Genomic DNA, 22,999 nt, shown 5'->3' with positions numbered 1-22,999 from the left:
CCTTACGGCTACGAGGGAAAGGGGAGGGATCCTACAGAGATTTCTCTGTAGGATCCCACGTTCGGGACTGCGCTACCGGGGGGACCTTCGGGTCCTACCTGACGTAAGCCCCGTCGTTGAGGAGGGATCCTGCCCCATTCTCGATTTCTACGGGAATCGAGAGGACCACCAGCCGATATCGTTTGACGAATTCGGTGGGGGTTTCGCAGACTGCTTAGAATTCTAAGGAATTTCTAGCGCATTCAGAGTGTTCGAGTTTTTTACGATCTCCAAAACACTTAGGCGAGACCACGGTCTAAAGTGAGCGAGACGAGAATCCCCGATGTTACATGATAATCGGGAACCTCGCCTATGCTCGAATTCCTGGAATTTCTAGCATTGGGAAGAAGACTGCTGATGAAAGAAACTATCTTACAGTAGGCGACCAACCTGGAATAGAGAAGATCGGTACGGGAATATCCAGTTTGGCTTGAACTATTCGTCTTAGTATTCTGTCACCATTGAAGCTTTCCTTCGAGGAAGACTTCTCCTTCACTCTTTGATAGAGATCGAAGGTGGTCGATCTCCAATCCTTATTTTGTTTTCTTGAAGGAAAGAATTTAGGATGGAGATCGTTGTTCAGAATCCTACAAAATATACTACGTATATTAACCTCGCGACATAATTCTACTAAGCAGTTGAATTGTCCGAGGGGTAGGCGCATATCCTAGTTTATCTACGGATTGCGACTTAGAAGAGAAGTATTCTAATTGAACTGCAACTCGGGGTTGCCTGCAACCTCCCAGGAGTTTTCAGTTTCAATTTTATATACTTATGGTTTTGTCACGACAACACCATTTCAACTTTTATATTTACCGAAATTCGTTTCGCCTAAATATAATTGCTCGAGCATATCTTTTATGCTCGGTAGTTCTAGCCGAACGCATTCCTTCATGGAATAATGGATTACATGGCAAACTCAGGATGACGAGTCGGCGAGAGCTCAGGCTCAACTACTGCGTATTGAACTGCCTGACAGCAGCTCAGTATCAGCTGGGCCTCCAGATGCACGGTTCAGTTATGTCTCTCTCTCCCCTGGTTTGATTGACTACCGAACCGTATCTCTGCCCAACAATCATGGACTTAGGTCTCTGATTAATGGGGATTCTCGCAATAATGAAGGACCATTACTGCTGTGACGCTAGAGTCCATCGCCTCGACATTGCGAGAGAATTTCAATAGAGATATCTCTTGGACTCTTTCATCTTTCTGTTTACCGCACGGTAACAGAAGTCTGTACAAGTCTCCCGCTGCCGCGCACTGCGATAATGCGAATGATTTTTGCAGACATCTGATTTGTCTTCAAAATATCTCGTATTCGTAAGGTGTACAATTGTTCATTGTTCAACACCGAATTACGAGATCTGTCAGAAGACATCGCCTTCTCTCCGACCTGACAGCTCTACTTCTAAATGTTCAGCCCATGAGAAGCAGTTCTTCAGGCGGTTTTCCCCTGTGTTTTCATTACTGAAGAACGCCCCGCTTTCATTGCAACTACGACTTCTCACCGGACAGCAATGAAATAGCGGTTAGCGTTTTCAGTCATTTGTAAGCACAGGTTATGAATCTTGAGAATCCTTCTCTCGATTCGTCTGTGAAGACGTAGGTTGCATTCAATATCTACCTTCGTCTTCACGGTACATAGTGTTGTTTCTCCTTAGCGAGATTCACAACCATGAGATGTTTTTGCCTTCAGGGACCTCGGTCTCTAGAAGGCAATTGACTTTCGCCTGTTGGGCACATGCCTTAAGAGAATCATCACCTCGCTGTCCGGCATTGGTGACAAACAAATACATTATTTGTTTGGTCTCGTCGGCATAACCCTTTTAAGGCGAAGGTCACGTGACTTACTCGGATGCTTTGACAACTTGCCTCCTACCTACGCAGTCAGTCGGCAGCTGTCAGAGCGCACGAGTCAGTTACGAACTACGCTGTTGACTTAGTTCGGTTGTTACAGAGCATCATTACTTCGTTTTAATAGCTTGTCACAGTACCCATACCATTGACACCCACCATGGAGTGTCGGTGTCCTATCCACTACCGAGAACTTCGCTGCATGGGGATAGGAGGATGCGAGAGACTTCGTGGCAAACGGACAGACCAGTATGGGTACTGGACATCACCGAAGTAGAGAAGAGGAATAGGTCATGCGACTATTTCCTTCTTTTCCTCTGAGGTACTGCATGACTTCTCCTGCGAAGTCAAGCATCCAGGGGATGGGGATCCGTGACGCTCGAATTTCGTACCGAACTTCGTAGCGAAGACTCAGAAACCCTTCGGTCCCTGACGATTGGTTCGAGTCGTTCACAATCCCCTCCCTAATGGACTTCACCGCCTTCGATGCGAAGGAGATGCTGCCTTGTCCGCAAGAACTTCTCCGTGGCGCAGGTACTGAAGGCAGGGGTCTGGTCCAACCAGACCACATGCACTTCCTTCTACCTTCGGGATATTGCCCACAGGTCCTTGGATCTTTTTCCTTGGGACCCGTGGTGGCTGCTCAACACGTTGTGTAGCGAACCCAGACCCTCGCAGGCTGAACAGCATCGAGTCCTGGTGTGACCGTAAGAATGGATGAGTGAATGAGAGTGTGGACTCTGGCCTCTTCCCATCTTTTTTCTTCCCCTCTACCTGTGGTTAGAGGGACACGGTCGTCACCCTGCTGGATTAGGACAAGATGCAGGTGAGCTACTCAACAGAGCCCCATCCTATCCCTTTCACTAGGGATAGGAGCGTATATCCACCACTTCCTCCAACAAGGGGGAGGAAGTGGATGCCAGCTTGAGACAACCCATACTTTTGTTGCCTCTTGCAAACAGGAACAAGTTCTTGCTTGCTGGTACGAAGAGATACGCTTGCCTCTCTCTTATTACTCGGCCCAGAGGTCTGACCATTGATCCTGCGGTGCACCCCGATCAATCGGACAGAGGCTTGGATCCCTCCCTCGCTCTTACGACCAGGGAGGCATTCCAGGGATGGACGAACACCAGTCTGTTCATCAAAGACTCAGATTCCTCCCACCAAGAAGTGAGTCTTCCTATTGTTAAAGGACCGATGGTTTGTATTACGTATCGGAACAAATGACAATTTGTCGAAAATTGCATTTTTCCTAACTATACAAACCCTGAGGTCCTTTACATATAGTTCCCTCCTCATGCCACCCCTCACTCTGCGTATTTTGCATGGGCCAAAAGCAAAAGTGATTTGTTTACCTCCCAGTCGCGCGGCGCGCGACTGTCGGACAAGCAGTTAACTACCGTTTCTCTCCCCTTGTTCGAAGCTTACGACCGTTCCAGCTGCCGCCGCTAGCTACTTCCTATTGTTAAAGGACCTCAGGTTTGTATAGTTAGGAAAAATGCAATTTTCGACAAATTGTCATTTTGCAATTTGGGGCCGAATTTGCAATGACCAGAAGTCGTTAAAAGAGGAAAGTTAGCATTGAGGGGCATATGTTTTGATTGAGAAAAATACAAATTTATTCAATAGCTAGCTTGTAAAAATACTTGATTACAAAAAACTTGATTGACACTAAGCAGCATACCTACTATGGGTTTCAGAGACAGTGCAAGCACGTTTTTTTTGGCAATATTTCTGTAACGAACACTCGTATCAGAACGAGATTTTGCTATAGTGCATTACACCCAGTGCCGTAATTTATAGGGTATCGTAAATCACTAATCGTAAGAATAACGACGCTTGACCTTGTACCAAGAGACAAAAACTCCTTTATGTATCCAGAAATGGATATGACATGCGCAAAAAGCTCCACCTACCCTCCCCCCACCTCCCCACCGCCACCCCTGTCCTTCCTTCCTTCACCTTCCTTTCTCTCTCTCTTGCCAATTGGTATGTGTTCACCCTCCAAACTGGGTAAAAGACTTACATAAACTGGGCATAAGACTTACACACAAAAAAAATCAAAATACTAATATAGACTTAATTGTTCCGATACGTATACAAACCATCGGTCCTTTAACAATAGGAAGTAGCTAGCGGCAGCTGGAACGGTCGTAAGCTTCGAACAAGGGGAGAACGGTAGTTAACTGCTTGTCCGACAGTCGCGCGCCGCGCGACTGGGAGGTAAACAAATCACTTTTGCTTTCGGCCGCGGGTGTGAAGGACGTGTTCGTCATCGCTCTCTGCCCGCTTCAATCTCGTCGTATGCTTTGTTTTATATTGTTTGTTTTCTACTAATGGTTGTTTTGTTTGACTTGAAAATGAAACTGTAGTACACTGTGTTTCATTTTCATTACTTAATTATGAACCAACATGGAGTTATCGCCGTAGATGCGGCGATTTCCTCTCTCTTTTCATGAATTGAACCCTTGAATTATGTCTCGGTGCCGAGGGCGGGAGCGCTCTGCGCCGAGTCATGTATTTTGGGCGAAAGTGTGTAATTGAAAAATGTAAGTACTCTTTTCATTATATTTTTTGCCCTGTGCGTTCGTTACCAGAGAGTGTGATTGCGCTCGGCACGAGCCCTTTTTAAGTTTTGTATATAGAATGCAATGAAAGTGGATTCGCAATTGCAATATTCTTTTCATTTTCATTTATTTATTTACATGAAATGAAAAAAAATTTTTTTTTTTTTAAAAAATTTGGATCAATTTTCGTTCTTACCCAGGGAATTGATCCTTAAACGATTTTTTTTATGTGAAAATGAAATCGCAAGTGCAGTATTCTGTTTCATTTTCATATATATTTTATGATAGCATCATATTTATTGGATCAAGTTTCCGTTCTTAACCCGGCCCAAAGGAATTGATCTTTTCCCTTTAAGTTCTATGAAGTGAATCGCAAGGGCAGTATTCTGTTTCATTTTCATATTACTTTTCACTGCTGTGCGGGGGTAGGGGAAGCGAAGGTCTGCCAGGAAGTCGTCGGAAAGCTCTCCCGCGACTCCCTTGGTATCCGTTCTTCGTCTATCCTTCCTGCCCCCCGCTCAGCTTCTTCGTTGTATTTTGTTATTTGGTTTGGGGTCTTCCTTGCGTTCGGGGTGGGGCATGTCTTCCCCCCGTGCGTGAGGGAACCCCTCTTACTAATCTATCTATGTTACCGCAGGTGCTACATCCGTGGGAGACGACCTTGGACAGGTATGGACCACCGCGGAGGCAGGGCGTGCCTAGCATCCACGGGCTGCTGCAGCGTCTAGGCGAGGTCTGGGGCGGTCTCCACTCTACTACCACGGCCGCTTATGCTGCGTCCCCCCGCCCCCCCCTCCTGGTCTACACTCCCCATGCTGTGTCGATGACGCCGTCTGCCGCTACTAGGGCCGCAGCCGTACCGAGGTGGGGTTTGCCGCCGCCGCCTGTTTTCTTCGTGGTTTGCCTGCCCCAGAACTTTCCGCCTGTTTCCAGCAGCTTCGCCCCTTGGACCGGGCGCCAGGGACCCAGGTTCCGCTGGCTGCCGATGATTCTACGAGGCGATCGCTGGGCCTGCCGTACCTGCCGCTGATGTGATTCCCGCTGTTGGCTTGGCTGTCCCTTCTGGGTCTACCGCTGCCGCTGTTCCTGCCGCTCCTGACTGGTTGCTGTTCCTGTCGCTCCTGGTTCCTGTGCCTGTCCATGCTGGTCCTGCCCACGGTGTGTCTTCCCCAGTCCCAGGTCCTTCCGGACAGGTGCAGTCGGGCCGTGTTGCTTCGGCAATAGCCCCGGCTCCGGCCTGGATGGAGGACCTGACGACTGTCCTGCGTGAGCTGACGAGGAAGAGGAGAAGAGGAAGCTGTCATCTTCGTCTTCATCGTCTGCTGCTGCCTCTTCCCCTTCGACTTCTAAGGCCCATAAGCCGAAGAAGAAGAAGGCTGCCTTCCCCCCTTAAGAAGTCTCCTTCGGGAACTTCTAAGGGCCCGTCCACCCCGAGGTGGGACGGGGCGGGGGGTCCTTCATGCTGGTCCTCTTCCGCATTCCTTCGGGAGCGGGGCCCGTATCCCCCTTTTCCGTAAATGGAAAGAGAGAGAGAAGGGGACCAGAGGTGGAGTATCGGTTAGCTCTGGTACTTTCCTCGCACGGTGCTAGCGGCGATGCCGCTACGCCAGGTTCCGGCTCGGTCTCTCGTTCGCGAGAGATCCCGAGTGTACGTTCTCCCTCGGGAGACCGTGCAGCCAGTTTGGCGCGCCAGAGTTCGCTCGGCGCCAAGACGCGGCACGGAGCAGAAGGCTGGTGAGAGACGCTCAGGTGGACTCTTGCCAGGCCAGCGGCCGCTCTTGCAGCGACCAGACTGTAACCCGGTTTTTGTTTTTCCCCCCTAAGAAGGCTCCTTCGGGACTTCTAAGGGCCCGTCTCGCTCCGGCGATTTCGGGGAGCTCTTCTGCTGGTCCTCCTGCTCCCTCGGGAACAGGGCCCGTCTTTTCTTCTACCCAAGGAGAAGAAGACGGGGACCAGAGGATACCAGCTTCGGCTGGCACTTCCTCCCCCGCCTGGTTCTAGCGGTTCTGCCGCTAAACCAGGATCCGCCTCGGCTTCTCGTTAGTGGAGAAGTACGAGTGGACGGTCTCCCGCGGTGAGACCGTCCAGCCAAAGTCTTGACACTCGAGCTCGCTCGCCGCCAAGACCGAAGCGCGGAGCAGAAGACTGGCGAGTGTCGTGCAGACGACTCTCGCTAGGCCAGTGGACGCTCTCGCAGCGACCAGCTGGCTGCTCGGGTTGACGTGACGGTCGCTGACCAGCCACGGGTTGAGGCGAGGAAGGGGTCCCCGCGGTCGTCGGTACCAGCCACGGCTGGTACCAGCGGCTCGACGCGCCGAGAGGACGCTCGCCGGTCTCACCGCGACAACGAGCCTAGCAGGTCACCTGACGCCGCTCCCATCGGGACCGGGCGGAGACGGTAACCAGCAACAGCTCGCCTGACGCTAGAGATCAGCGTCGACGTTCTCAGCCGAGCCTCTCGCCCCAGGCGAGCGGCAAGGCTAGGCCTGCTGCTCGATCGCCACTGGCGGGTGGACGATCAGCAGCAGCCCTCCAAAGCACGCTGGTCGTCCTTGCCCAGCGAGCTAGGGGGGAGCGTCAGGTCTGCTCTCCTGTACCTTCAACCTCCTCGGGTACACCGGGAGGAGCGAGGTACCTATGAGTGATCGCGAGAGGTGCGCCGCTCGCGATCCCGCTATGACGCCGTATGGACCAGGCACGGTTCTAGGACCGACCAGGACATACGCGCAAGTAGCGGGAGGCGACCGTCAGGGGTCTGCCGCTGTTCCTCCTTCTGAAGGAGGAGTATCTCGGGATCTGTTCTTGTTGGAGGGACTGGACGGTCCTACTCCGCAAGACACGGTTACTCCCGAGATACAGAGGAATTGCAGAAGTCATTAAGCTGATTCGTCAGCATAATGACCTTGCGGAAGGATTGCCGCTCCCACCAGCAGAGCCCACGTCTCTGCTCGAGTCGTTTTGGGGCCCGAGAGGGAACCCAAACCGACGGTGGGTCTGACCGCGATCGGAACTTGCCGATTCTGTCTCGAACCAGAGTCTCTCGTCTCCGGACAAGAAGGCTCTCTCAGTTCTGGCCCGGTCGATCAAGCTACTTCCACTCCTCCTCTACTGCGACAGCGGCGTTTCTACGTGTCTTCGGACACCGTATTTGAATACTCCTTCGGTCCTCCTGAGAGGTTTCGACCTCGACGAGGACTGGAATGAGTCGGAGGACGGTATCGGCTCTCTCCTGTCAGGTGTCGATCAGCCCCACCCAGACGACGTTCACAGTGGCGGCAGACCCTTACCTACAGTGAGAGTTCGTAACCCTCCGCGGGAAAACGTTTTCTCCTGACGATACGTTTTTTCCAGACTCTGAGAGGCCATCGCCGCAAGGCGATGGCTGTTCCTACTCTTCTCCAACTGCTAGTTCCACTGGGAAGGCGAGCGAGTATCCAATTCCTCCCCCATTCCCTCTCTCTACGGTTACGAGGGAAAGGGGAGGGATCCTACAGAGATTTCTCTGTAGGATCCCACGTTCGGGACTGCGCTACCGGGGGGACCTTCGGGTCCTACCTGACGTAAGCCCCGGTCGTGAGGAGGAATCCTGACCCCATTCTCGATTTCTACGGGAATCGAGAGGACCACCAGCCGATATCGTTTGACGAATTCGCGGTGGGGGTTTCGCAGACTGCTTAGAATTCTACGGAATTTCTAACGCATTCAGTGTTCGAGTTTTACGATCTCCAAACACTTACGCGAGACCACGGTCCAAAGTGAGCGAGACGAGAATCCCCGATATACACGATAATCGGGAACCTCGCCTATGCTCGAATTCCTGGAATTTCTAGCATTGGGAAGAAGACTGCTGCTGAAGAAACTATCTCACAGTAGGCGACCAACCTGGACTAGAGAAGATCGGACGGGAATATCCAGTTTGGCTTGAACTATCGTCTTAGTATTCTGTTCACCATTGAAGCTTTCCTTCGAGGAAGACTTCTCCTTCACTCTCTTTGATAGAGATCGAAGGTGGTCGATCTCCAATCCTTATTTTGTTTTCTTGAAGGAAAGAATTTAGGATGGAGATCGTTGTTCAGAATCCTACAAATATACTACGTATATTAACCTCGCGACATGATTCTACTAAGCAGTTGAATTGTCCGAGGGGTAGGCGCATATCCTAGTTAATCTACGGATTGCGACTTATAAGAGAAGTATTCTAATTGAACTGCAACTCGGGGTTGCCTGCAACCTCCCAGGAGTTTTCAGTTTTCAATTTTATATACTTATGGTTTTGTCACGACAACACCATTTCAACTTTTATATTTACCGAAATTCGTTTCGCCTAAATATAATTGCTCGAGCATATCTTTTATGCTCGGTAGTTCTAGCCGAACGCATTCCTTCGTGGAATAATGGATTACCTGGCAACTCAGGATGACGAGTCAGCGAGAGCTCAGGCTCAACTACTGCGATTGAACTGCCTGATAGCAGCTCAGTATCAGCTGGGCCTCCGAGATGCACGGTCAGTTATGTCTCTCTCTCCCCTGGTTTGATTGACTACCGAACCGTATCTCTGCCCAACAATCATGGACTTAGGTCTCTGATTAATGGGGATTCTCGCAATAATGAAGGACCATCTACTGCTGTGACGCTAGATTCCCATCGCCTTCGACATTGCGAGAATTTTCAACAGAGATATCTCTTGGACTCTCATCTTTCTGTTTACCGCACGGTAACAGAAGTCTGTACAATCTCCCGCTGCATCGCACTGCGATAATGCGAATGATTTTGCAGACATCTGAGTTTGTCTTCAAAATATCTCTTATTCGTAGGTGTACAATTGTTCATTGTTCAACCGAATTACGAGATGTGTCAGAAGACATCGCCTACTCTCCGACCTGACAGCTCTACTTCCAAAGGTTCAGCCCATGAGAAGCAGTTTTCAGGCGGCTTTCCCCTGTGTTTTCATTACTGAAGAACGCCCCGCTTTCATTGCAACTACGACTTCTCACCGGACAGCAATGAAAATAGCGGTTAGCGTTTTCAGTCATTTGTAAGCACAGGTTATGAATCTTGAGAATCTTCCTTCTCCGATTCATCTGTGAAGACGTAGGTTGCATTCAATATCTACCTTCGTCTTCAACGGTACATAGTGTTGTTTCTCCTTAGCTGAGATTCAACAACCCATGAGATGTTTTACCTTCAGGGACCTCGGTCTCTAGAAGGCAATTGACTTTCGCCTGTTGGGCACATGCCTTAAGAGAAATCATCACCTCGCTGTCCGGCATTGGTGACAAACAAATACATTATTTGTTTGGTCTCTCGGCTAATAACCCTTTAAAGGCGAAGGTCACGTGACTTACTCGGATGCTTTGACAACTTGCCTCCTACCGAACGCAGTCAGTCGGCAGCTGTCAGAGCGTCCGAGTCAGTTACGAACTACGCTGTTGACTTAGTTCGGTTGTTACAGAGCAATCATTACTTCGTTTTAATAGCTTGTCACAGTACCCATACCATTGACACCCACCATGGAGTGTCGGTGTCCTATCCACTACCGAGAACTTCGCTGCATGGGGATAGGAGGATGCGAGAGACTTCGTGGCAAACGGACAGACCAGTATGGGTACTGGACATCACCGAAGTAGAGAAGAGGGATAGGTCATGCGACTATTTCCTTCTTTTCCTCTGAGGAACTGCATGACTTCTCCTGCGAAGTCAAGCATCCAGGGGATGGGGATCCGTGACGCTCGATTTCGTACCGAACTTCGTAGCGAAGACTCAGAAACCCTTCGGTCCCTGACGATTGGTTCGAGTCGTTCACAATCCCCTCCCTAATGGACTTCACCGCCTTCGATGCGAAGGAGATGATGCCTTGTCCGCAAGAACTTCTCCGTGGCGCAGGTACTGAAGGCAGGGGTCTGGTCAACCAGACCACATGCCCTTCCTTCTACCTTCGGATATTGCCCACAGGTCCTTGGATCTTTTTCCTTGGGACCCGTGGTGGCTGCTTAACACGTTGTGTAGCGAACCCAGACCCTCGCAGGCTGAACAGCATCGAGGTCCTGTGTGACCAGAACGAATGGATGAGTGAATGAAGTGTGACTGGCTCCTCTTCCCATCTTTTCTTCCCCCTCTACCTGTGGTTAGAGGGACACGGTCGTCACCCTGCTGGATAAGGACAAGATGCAGGTGAGCTACTCAACAGAGCCCCATCCTATCCCTTTCACTAGGGATAGGAGCGTATATCCACCACTTCCTCCAACAAGGGGGAGGAAGTGGATGCCAGCTTGAGACAACCCATACTTTATGTTGCCTCTTGCAAACAGGAACAAGTTCTTGCTTGCTGGTACGAAGAGATACGCTTGCCTCTCTCTTAGTACTCGGCCCAGAGGTCTGACCATTGATCCTGCGGTGCACACCCCGATCAATCGGACAGAGGCCTTGGATCCCTCCCTCGCTCTTACGACCAGGGAGCATTCCAGGGATGGACAACACCAGTCTGTTCATCAAAGACTCAGATTCCTCCCACCAAGAAGTGAGTCTTCCTATTGTTAAGGACCGAGGGTTTGTATTACGTATCGGAACAAATGACAATTTGTCGAAAATTGCATTTTTCCTAACTATACAAACCTGAGGTCCTTTTACATATGAGTCCCGCCTCATGCCACCCCTCACCCTCTGCGTATTTTTGCATGGGCCAAAAGCAAAAGTGATTTGTTTACCTCCCGCGCGACTGTCGGACAAGCAGTTAACTACCGTTCTCCCCTTGTTCGAAGCTTACGACCGTTCCAGCTGCCGCTAGCTACTTCTATTGTTAAAGGACCTCAGGTTTGTATAGTTAGGAAAAATGCAATTTTCGACAAATTGTCATATCAATGAAAAGTGCTAGCAAAAAAAAAAAAAACATTAATAATCCACTGAAACGTCGTCTGCTCCGCGATGGTTTTCGGCAGCCAAATGTACGACAAGGTTAGAAACATTGGATTGTATCTACTTTAGAAATATCTGTAATTTTTCGGGGTGATTTGATTGCAATAAAGGGGTAATAGACATGAATTAAATAAACATTTTTAAATAACAAAGTAAAGTTGGAACTAAATAATGAGTAAAGTAAACAATTAAGGGAATAAAACGTTGCAGTGTTGTCGTCTGCTGCTCGTAACTGTGTTTGTGGAGTGAGCGCTTAGGAACCAGGAACAGCAACGTGGTTCAAGTGCAATGTGGAGTGAATTAAGACCAAAATGTGTATAATAACAATCAAATAAGCACTGTGGAGTTTCAGTTGTGATGGCAGTAAGGATGAAACCCGATTACAAGGTAAAAATGAAGTCAGTTCAAACCATGACCCCGGGAATAAGAAGTTTCATACTTTCACTAATATAGGCAACAAAATGTTTTATTGTGCTGGTTACAACTGCAATCTTGAGTAAGATCAATAAACTTTACATATACATATATGCTAACATTGTTCAAATGGGTGCTGGGAAGGCTGGGAAAGATGGTGGGTTGTCCGTGGTTAGACCGGCCAGCCACACGATTGCTGCCATATTGGATTTCAAAACTGCCTTGAAAACATTTTACGAAGATCTCACATGGTTATTTTAGTTTGTATGGGACTTTCATATATCACATTATGTTGACAAAACTTCAATCTTTTGAATGGTATGCTTAAACGTTGTAATTGTATTCTTGTTTCACCCATTTAAATATAGAGTGAATAAGGCCTGGCGCCAGCGCGATGACGATGGATCGTCTGCGGTTGTTTACCCTAACCGCTACCCACCCTAGTACCTAGATGCATTAAGAGAGAGGCATGGGGTCCCCCCCCCATAGGCAACCTACTAGGATAGGCTATCCTAAGTTCATAGGACCACATTAGGAAAGTATGGTTTTTTTAAAGGGGCAGGCAGAACAACTGAAATAGGTACAGTGATGGTATCCCACTGAAAGTTCTCATTTAGATTAAGTTGATGGAACGGTTTCAAACTACCTAGGTAGTAGTAGCTAGTAGTATAGTACTTATTAACCTATTGTGCACTAGGATAAGGATCTTGTACCCTATGTTAGGTTAGGTCATTGTGGCTGGTCGTTTTATTGGTAATTCTAAGCAATAACTCTACATGGACTGCAAGGAACATTCCTGTGAATACTACGACACCCTTAGGTTAGGGATTGGGGCGTCAAATGTATTTTGCCGTCTTTAGTACTATCCCCTGGGGGTTAATGAGTCAACCCCCCAAATTAACTGTAAATTCTTAATTAGCAACCCAAATACTATAAGAAACTGTAATTTCCAAAGAAATGCCCGACGTGGAGTTAATACCTAGATCTACCGTTTTATTTTCTAACAAAACGAATGCCAGAAACATTCAAAGTGTTTATTAAATGACTGAGCAGCAACATAGCGGCCATCGCTAACAGAACGCTGCCACCTTCCCGAAAAAGTACTTGAATTCACTGCCATGAGCATCAATCAAGAGTTGTGGCCCATCCAAGCAGCGCACTGAGACCTCTAAGCTCCTCATGAACTAAGTGTTTTCTCCTAAATTATGAAATAATGGCATAGTTCAAGCGCGAATAGTGTAGTGTGCCCGCATCTGTGCTTGTGGAGTGATTGCTTAGGAACTAGGCACCAGATAGGAAGTTGGAACAGGCTTTTGTTCTTCAGCAGCTACTTTCTGATAAGTCTGAAAAAAACAAGCAATTTATCTGCTTACAGAAGCAGAGATTTATAAGTATATTTAGAGGGTAATGTTAAGTATTCGTGGAGTTGAGCTATTAGTGGATGGTTGTGGTCCCTATCACCCGTGAAGATCAGGGGTTGACTGTATCTTTATTTTGGCATTTGGGAAATAATTTTTTGAGTATGTATACAATATTTTTTTCTCTTTTTTTTCTTTGAAAAAAGTCGATTTTTGTACAACTTTAAAAAGATAAGCTGAGAGGTCAAATGCATAAATTTCTCAACAAAGAAATTTTCAGTATTGGTTGTAGAACAAGTGGTAGAAAATTTTAAGAAAACGCCTTTAAACAGAATGTAGAAACAGTCATTTACTTTATACTAATGGGACCTTATGGCATCAGTGCTCCCTTAATCTAATCTAGGGCATTGGGTCCTTACTTGGCGAGCACCAAAAACCCTGCTTTAACCTGACTTAGAGTGCTGTAAGATATGTATGTGAATATTCGTGGTTAAGCTAACTTTATGTTTTGTTTTTCGTTTCAGTCTTGACGAAACGCCACATCCTTCCTTCATCATGGATCACATGTTACCGTCTCCAGGGTTTAGTATCCCCAGTATTGGAACCCCAACAATGACACATTCTGGGGAAGAGGAAATGATATTACCCTCAGCACAGCAACAGCAGCAGCAACAGTCAGCCCAGCAACACAGCCAACAACAGGCTCAACAGCAAGCAGCACAACAAGGAGAGCAGATGAATCAACAACAGTCATTTGGCAGTGGCTTTACACCTCACAGTTTGATGCAACCTCATACACCGGTTAGTTAATGATGGTGATTCTTATCATTGTCAATAGTCCTCCATTTTTACAGGTTTTGCTAATTTCTTGCACTGTCATATAAGTTTGGATTTTTCAAAAGATTTTCCTCATTGGAATGACATTGGTGTAAATGTTATTGGGAAAAGCTTGGAACCCATGCTTTGTCACTTTGTCAACTTTTAATATTGCAGTATGAAATGTATGTAATATATAAAATGTTCATCAAAATGAATTAAAATATAAAGAAATAATTTTCAATATGAATGACATGTTGCCTGGAAAAAGTCCCCTTTTACTATGACTGTACAGTAATACCCCAAACTTGCGCAAGGTTAGGTTCCAGAGCCCCTCGCTTAAGAAGTTTCCTGTAAGTCTGGCATGGTCTCTAATAATGCTAATAAATGCTTGCTTCTAGAGTTTGAATACTTAACTATGACCCTAATCATGCTCCCTAAGTATTAAGCTAACTTTTAAATGAAATTAAAGTTACTGTAATTTGATTTTAATGTTAGTTTAATACATTACCCTTAAAAAAGAAATGATTGGTTGGCATAAAAATAGTTACAGGAACTACTACGTACATACGTATCCATTGTTCCGACACGGCATACAAACCCCTTCGTCCTTTTACAATAGGAAGGTACTAGCGGCAGCTGGATAGGTCGTAAGCTTTCGAACAAGGGGTTCGGTAGTTAACTGCTTGTCCGACAGGCGCGCGCAATGCGCGCGACTGGTAGGTAAAACAAATCACTTTTGCTTTCGGCCTGCTGGCGTGTGGCGTGATCATCGCTCTCTGCCCGCTTTATCGTCGTTGCTTTCGCATGGTTGTGTTTTTCTTTTTCGTTTTATCTAGTGAAACTGAATTGTAAGTACAATCATTTTCATATTTATTTCCATTGAATTCAATTGTGAATTAAAGGATCTTGGTTTAAACCACGCCCTCCGATTACCCGAGTGCCGGGACTGAAGGGCATAAGTGCGGGAATTCATTTGCCCAGAAATGATCCTCGTATTGTGTATGCTCGGTGCCGAGGGCGGGAGAGCGCTCGCTCCGAGCGTATATTTTGGTTGGAAATGTGTAGATGAAAATCGTAAGTAAGTGCTCTTTTCATTTATATTTTTTTGACCTGTATGCTCGTTGCCGAGCGAATGCGCTCGGCACGGAAACTTATTCTGTATGGAAGTGGAATCGCAAGTACAGTATTCTTTTCATTTCATATATTTATTTGATTGTAGCAATACTCATTTTGGATCAGTTTTCCGAGCTTACCCGGAAATTGATCTTTTCCCCTTTTTATTTGAATGAAGTGAAATCGCAAGTGCAGTTCTTTTTCATTTTCATATTTTATTGAGATTGCATTGTTTACTGGGATCAATGTTTCCGCTATTTACCGGGAATTGATCCTTCCCCTTTTTTTTTTGTATGAAGTGAAATCGCAAGCGCAGTATTCTTTTTCATTTTCATATATATATTGATTGCATCAATTCATTATGGATCAAGGTTTCCATAAACCTTGATCCATAAGGTAAGGAATGGATCCTTTTAACCCTTGCGCTCGGTAACCGAGGGCGCAAATGCGCTCGATCCGAGCCTTATTCATTGTGAAGTGAATCGTAATGCAAGATTCTTTTTCATTTTATTCTTTTTATTATTGATTGCATCAATATTTATTTGGTTCAAGTTCCGCTCAGTCAGGGAATGATCCTTATGCCCTTGCATTCGGGCCGATGGCACGATTGCTCTCGGCTCTTATATTATTGTTGGGTACATGGGTGCTGTGCGGGGGTGGGGGAACGAGAGACCCCCCCCGCTAGCTCCCACAGATGGCCCTTCCCCTTGGGGGGGGGGGAGGTTATCGGCGTTCTTCTCCTCGCCCGATCCGTCGAGCGCGGGGGAGGGGCGCTCGGTGCCCGATGTACAATTGTATTCGGGGTCTTCCACTCGTTCGGAGAGAGGGCTCACGACCCGCGCGAGGGGGGGGACTTCCCCCCCACTAATCGCTACTTACTGTTTTAGTTTCCGCAGGTTGCTACTGCCACGAGGGTGGACCTTGGTGAGGTATGGGCGTCCTTCGATTTGCAGGGCGTGCTAGTGTCCAGGGGCTGCTGGTTCTATATCTGGGCCTACTGCGGTCACCCATGGAGTGGTGACCACGCTCCAGGTGACGACGTCCCTCCTCACCTGGTGTAATCACCTCACGTGGTAACAGTCTTGCCTACAGCCGCTGTGAAGTGCCGTTCGCCGTACCGAGAGGGGGGCGTGCCGCCGCCGCTCGTGGTTGCCGGCGCTGCACCGCGACCACACTTCCGCTGCCCTAGAGCTCGCCCCTGACCTGCCGCCGGTTTTACCAGGATGTTTTTTTTTGCTGGCTGCTGCTCCACTTCCTGTGTTCCCGGTGCTGCCTCCCCGCCGTACCTGCCGATTCTGGGCTGACTGTCCATGCAGTTTGCCTGCGCTGGCTGTCCCTGCCGTTGCTGCGCTGGCTGTCCCTGCCGTGCTGCGCTGGCGGTCCTACCGATGCTGTGCTGGCTGTGCCTGCTGTTCCTGAATGCCCATACCTGCTGATGTCGTCCCTGTTCGTGGTGGACTATACCCCAGACTTTGGTCTGTCTGTACAGGCGGCGTCCGGGCCCTGTAGCTTCGGCTACAGCAGCCCCGGCTCCGCCCTGGATAGCAGATCTTACGTCTGTCCTGAGGAAACTGACGAAGAAGAGGAGGAAGGTGTCGTCGTCGTCGTCTTCATCTTCTTCATCGTCGTCGGCTGCCGCCTCTTCTTCCCCTTCGACTTCTAAGGCTTCCAACAGCCGAGGAAGAAGAATTGGCGCCTCCTCCCTCCTAAGAAGTCTTCCTGCGGGAGCTTCTCGGACCCGTCTCACCTCAGTGGGACGGGAGGGTTCCTTCCGCTGGTCCTCCTGCTCCTTCGGGAGCGGGGCCCGTCTCTTCTTTTTCCGCAAGGAACGAAGACTACGGGGACCAGAGGGGTACCGGCTAACACCCGGTACTTCCTCGCCTGGTGTCAGCGGTTCTGCCACTGCATCAGGGTTCCGTCTCGGCCTCGTCGTTCCGCGGGAGGTACCGAGTGTACGGTCGCCTACCAGCGACCGTGCAGCCAGGAACCAGACCTCTGAGTCCGCTCAGCGTCAGGTTCACGGCACGGGGCGGAAGACTGGTGACAGCCGCTCAACGCGACTCTCACCAGACCAGCTATCACTCTCGCGGCGAACAGCTGGCTACCCTGGGACGTGACGGTCCACGACCGGCCACGGGCTGAGGCTGGGAAGAGGTCCTCCCCGTTCGCCGGTGCCAGCCACGGCTGGAACCAGCGACGTGACGTGCCGTGAGGACAAGCACGGTCCTCACTGTGACAGTGGAGCCTGCAGGTCGCCTGACCGTCGCTCTCACAGAGAGCGATCGGGTATGGCAACCAGCACCAGCTCTTCTGACACTCGAGATCGGGGCCGCTGTGCTCAGTCCAGCCGTTCTCCACAGCGAGACGGTTCGACCAGGCCTGCAGCTCGATCGCCACCACGGGTTGACGATCGCCTGCAGCCCTCCAAGCCTGCTGGTTCTGCCAGCGCGCAACGAGGGAGCGTCAGGTCTCCGCTCCTCCCGTACCTTCAACCTCCTCGGGTTACAACCGGGAGGAGTGAGGTATTGAGGAGTGATCGTGAGGGGTGCGCCCCTCACGATCCCACCACGACGCCCTACGTGCCAGGCACGGTTCTTGGACCCGGCCAGGACGTATGCGCAAGATGGGGTGAAATGGGGAAGACCGAGAGGGCTGTCCGCTGTTCCCCCCCTTCTTAGGAGGAAGGTTCTCGGAATATGCTCTTGTTTGAAGGGCTTAACGGTCCCACTCTGCAAGATGCTGTGACTTCCGAGATCCAGAGGAACTTTGCCGAGGTTATGGCGCTGATTCGTCAGCACAACGACCTCGGGGAAGGGAGGATCGCCGCTCCCACCAGCAGAGCCACGTCTCGGCTCGAGTCGTTTTGGGGCCCGAGAGGGAACCCAAATCGACGGTGGGTCTGCCGCGATCGGAGCTTGCCGACTGTGTTGAACCAGGTAGTCTCTCGTCTCCGGACAAGAAGGCTCTCTCAGTTCTGGCCGGTCGAACAAGCTACTTCACCTCCTCTACTGCGACAGAGGCGTTTCTACGTGTCTCGGACACCGTATTTGAATAGCCCCTTCGGTCCTCCTGAGAGGTTTCGACCTCGACGAGGACTGGAATGATCGGAGGACGGTATCGGCTCTCTCCTGTCAGGTGTCGATCAGCCCCACCAGACGACGTTCACAGTGGTCGGCAGATCCTTACCTACAGTATGAGTTCGTAAACCCTCCTCGGGAAAAACGTTTTCTCCTGACGATACGTTTTCCCAGGCTCTGAGGAGGGCTCCATCGCCGTAAGGCGATGGCTGCTCCTTTTCTTCTCCAACTGCTAGTTCCGCTGGGAAGCGAGCCAGTATCCATTCCTCCCCTATTCCTCTCTCCTTACGGCTACGAGGGAAAGTTGGGGAGGGATCCTACAGAGATTTCTCTAAGATCCCACGTTTAGGGGCTGCGCTACCGGGGGACCTTCGGGTCCTACCTGACGTAAGCCCCGTCGTTGAGGAGGGATCCTGCCCCTTTCTCGATTTCTACGGGAATCGAGAGGACCACCAGCCGATATCGTTTGACGAATTCGGTGGGGGTTTCGCAGAGTGCTTAGAATTCTACGGAATTTCTAGCGCACTCAGAGTGTTCGAGTTTTTTACGATCTCCAAACACTTAGGCGAGACCCACGGTCCAAAGTGAGCGAGAATCCCCGATAATTGTTACGATAATCGGAACGCTCGAATTCCTGTAATTTCTAGCATTTGGAAGAAGACTGCTGCTGAAAGAAGAGTATCTCACAGTAGGCGATTAACCTGGAATAGAGAAGAACGGACGGGAACTTCCAGTTTGGCTTGAACTATCGTCTTCGGTATTCTGTTCACCATTGAAGCTTTCCTTTGGGAAAGACTTCTCCTTCACTCTCTTGACTAGAGAACGAAGGCGGTCGATCTCCAATCCTTATTCTCATTCCTCGAGGGGAAAAGGGGAAAGAATTTAGGATGGAGGTCGTTGTACAGAACCTACAAATATACTACGTATATTACCCTCGGCGACATGATTCTTGTAACAGTTGAATTGTCCGGGGTAGGCGCATACCGTAGTTAACTCTACGGTTTGTGACCGAGACGAATTGTATCTTAATTGAACTGCAACTCGGGGTTGCCTGCAACCTCCCAGCAGTTATCAGTTTCGATTTTAGATACTTGGTATTGTCATGACAACACCAAATCAGCTTTTGTATTTACCGAAATCCGTTTCGTTAAATATAATTGCTCGAGCGTATTCTTTATGCTCGATGGTTCTAGCCGAACGCATTCCTTCGTGGAATAATGGATTAACTGGCAACTCAGGATGAAGCGAGTCACTGAGAGCTACTGCGTATTGAACTGCCTGATAGCGGCTCAGTATCAGCTAGGTCTCGGAGATGCACGGTCGGTTACGTCTCTCTCTCCCTGGTTTGATTGACTACCGAACCGTATCTCTGCCCAACAATCATGGACTTAGGTCTCTGATTAACGGGGATTCTCGCAATAATGAAGGACCATCTACTGCTGTGACGCTTGATTTCATCGCCTTCGAACATTGCCTGAGAATTTTCAACAGAGATATCTCTTGGACTCTTTCATCTTTCTGTTTACCGCACGGTAACAGAAGTCTGTACTAGTCAACCGCTGCATCGCACCGCGATAATGCGAATGATTTTTTGCAGACATCTGATTGTTTGTCTTCAAAATATCTCGTATTCGTAGGTGTGCCAATTATTCATTGATAGCCCCGAAAGTTAAACAAAGATATGTCAGAAGACATCGACCTACTCTCCGACCTGACAGCTCTACTTCCAAATGTTTCAGCCATGAGAAGCAGTTCTTCAGGCAGTATTTCCCTGTCTTCATTACTGAAAAGCGCTCCGCTTTTATTGCAACTACGATCCTCACCGGACAGCAATGAATACGCGGTTAGCGTTCTCAGTCTTTGTAGCACAGGTTCAGAATCTTGAGAATCCTTCTCTCGGTTCAGCTGCGAAGACGTAGGTTGCATTTTCTGTACACCTTCGTCTTCAACGACACATAGTGTTGTTTCTCCTTAGCCGAGAATCAACTATACTATGAGATATCTTGCCATCAAGGACCTCGGTCTCTAGAAGCAATTGACTTTCGCCTGTTGGGCACATGCCTTAAGAGAGTCATCACCTTGCCTTCTGGCATCGGTGACGAACAAATTATTTGTTTAGTCTCTTGCAGAACCCTTTTAAGGCGAAGGTCACGTGACTTGCTCGGGTGCCTGGACAACTTGCCTCCTACCGAACGCAGTCAGTCGGCAGCTGTCAGAGCGCCCAAGTCTGTTACGAACTTCGCTGTGGACTTAGTTCGGTTGTTCCATAACAATCTTTTCTTCGTCCTAACGGCCGTTGTCACAGTACCCCACCCATACCATCGACACCACCATTGAGTGTCGGTGTCCTATCCACTACCGAGAAGAACAACTTCGCTGCAGACGGATAGACCAGTATGGGTACAGGACATCACCGAAGTCGAGAAGAGGGTTAGGTCATACGACCATTCCCTTCTTTTCCTCTGAGGTAATTGCATGACTTTTCCTGCGAAGTCAAGCATCCAGGGGATGGGGATTCGTGACGCTCGATTTCGTACCGAATTCGTAGCGAAGACTCTGAACCCTTCGGTTCCTGACGATCGGTTAGAGTCCTTCACAATCCCCTCCCTAATGGACTTCACCGCCTTCGATGCGAAGGAGATGCTGCTTTGTCCTGTGAAAGCGCGACCGCGCTTTCTGAAGAAACTCGACATCCCAGGATGAGTGTTGAAGACTCTTCGTCAGCACCAAGATGACCTAGAAGTACACTCCCTCAGTTACACAAGAACTTCCACCATGGCGCAGGTACTGAAGGCAGGGGTCTGGTACAACCAGACCACCGGCACCTCCTTCTACCTTTGGATATTGCCCACAGGTCCTTGGATCGTTTTCCTTAGGACCCGTGGTGGCTGCTCAACACGTTGTATAGCTAACCCAGACCCTAGCAGGCTGAACAGCATCGAGTCCTGGTGTGACTGTAAGAATAGATAAGTGAATGAGAGAGTGACTGGCTTCTCTTCCTATCTTTTTCTCCCCCTCTACCTGTGGGTAGAGGGATACGGTCATCACCTTTGCTGGATAAGGACGAGATGCCGGTGAGCTACTCGACAGAGCCCCATCCTATCCCTTTCACTAGGGATGGAGCGAATATCCACCACTTCCTCCTACAAGGGGGGGGAAGTGGATGCCAACAAGAGACAAACCATAACTTTATGTTGCCTCTTGCAAATAGGAACTTGTTCTTGTTTGCTGGTACGAAGAGATACGCTGCCTCTCTCTAGTACTTGGTCCAGAGGTCTGACCATTGATCCTGCGGTGCACACCCCGATCAATCGGACAGAGGCTTGGATCCCTCCCTCGCTCTTACGACCAGGGAGGCATTCCAAGGTTGGGCGAACACCAGTCTGTTCACAAAAGACTCAGATTCCTCCCACCAAGAAGTGAGTCTTCCTATTGTAAAAGGACCGAAGGTTGTATGCCGTGTCGGAACAAATGACAATTTGTCCAAAATTGCATTTTTCCTAACTATACAAACCTGAGGTCCTTTTACACATAGCCCCACCTCATGCCACCCCTCACTCTGCAGTTTTTGCTTGGGCCAAAAGCAAAAGTGATTTGTTTACCTACGAGTCGCGCTCGCGCGCGCCTGTCGGACAAGCAGTTAACTACCGAACCCCTTGTTCGAAAGCTTACGACCTATCCAGCTGCCGCTATAGTGACCTTCCGATTGTAAAAGGAACCTCAGGTTTGTATAGTTAGGAAAAATGCAATTTTGGACAAATTGTCATTTTTCGTATATATATGCTAACGTTACCCATAACTAGGTAAACTCCATAAGTCTGTTATAACGAAGGTAGGTACACAATTCAATGAAATAAAGAAAACATATATGTACATATGTAATGTTTGCAGAGGATGAGGGTAAAATTCAATCAATTTAAAATAAATGTACACACGCTCAAACAAGTGATGGCAGATTTTCATAATTTTTCATTCACCTGCCTGACGCACAATTCATGCCTAATAAGAGATCTTTTGTAATGATGTTAGAAATAGTCACTGATATCTTTAGAACATCATATTATGTTATTGTGTAAAACTATTTTCTGTATAACAAAATTGACATGAATGAACGAAGTAATAAAAAATGTCATATCACAACCACTGACATTACTAAGTAGATAGGAGACACCTGTCACTAGTAGTATCACATAAACATAGTCCTTACATTACCATTTCAGTGTCAAGTTGAAGGCAGTTGAACGATTCCATTTGTTAAATTTTACAGAAAATATTGCAAACTCACAAAATGCCATCAAAGAAGAAAAAATAACCTAACAGTGTGAACCATGCGACCTCACTCTTTTGCGTTCGATGTAATGTCAATGTGTCATTTATCAGTCTATGAAACACTCCTCACTGAGTGAGAGACAATTATTGCACTGCATTCTGTGCAAGTTCCTGTTAGAGAGATATCAAGAAAGCTTAATACATATATACCGGAGAGAATCATACATAGATGAATCAAATTGTTTAGGGAACATCAAAGTTTTAGAACATGGGTCTAGAGGTGGAACTCCTTGAAGAACCAAAAGAGAGCAAGACAATACAGTATAAATGTTGCTGAGCAACATTCATTTGTGAATTTGGAATTCTAGCGCCTCGTAACGATATTGTTGAAGCAGGAATCATGACTAGGTCTACGCCTATGATTGGTGTCTGATGAATACTTTAGATGGAGCAGGAGAGATTTTTAAAAATACACTTGAAAACTTCGATGGGTGTCTAATGAATAAGCAAACTTACCTTTGATGGATGAGAGATTCGGTTAGGCTTACTTTTTTTTTTATCGGTGTCCAGTGAATAT

General features: G+C 48.3%; 1 protein-coding gene across 3 annotated transcripts in view; it reads left to right on the top strand.

Moving 5' to 3' along the window:
* LOC135201712 (uncharacterized) overlaps positions 1–22,999 on the top strand; it is a 47,778-nt gene that overhangs the window by 13,979 nt on the left and 10,800 nt on the right. For 2 of the 3 annotated variants that reach the window (XM_064230898.1, XM_064230882.1), the window contains exon 2: positions 13,669–13,945. In XM_064230898.1, the coding sequence (XP_064086968.1) occupies positions 13,700–13,945 (246 nt within the window). In that variant the 5' untranslated portion in view covers positions 13,669–13,699. Of the gene's footprint in view, positions 1–12,154; positions 12,367–13,668; positions 13,946–22,999 lie in introns of those variants that run through there. The other variant, XM_064230891.1, reaches the window with a different exon arrangement.

Source organism: Macrobrachium nipponense, chromosome 23 (genome assembly GCF_015104395.2).
Source record: "Macrobrachium nipponense isolate FS-2020 chromosome 23, ASM1510439v2, whole genome shotgun sequence".
Taxonomy (NCBI): Eukaryota; Metazoa; Arthropoda; class Malacostraca; order Decapoda; family Palaemonidae; genus Macrobrachium; species Macrobrachium nipponense.
Note: the sequence above shows the minus strand (reverse complement) of the source record. Positions and strands in the feature narration are given on the sequence as shown.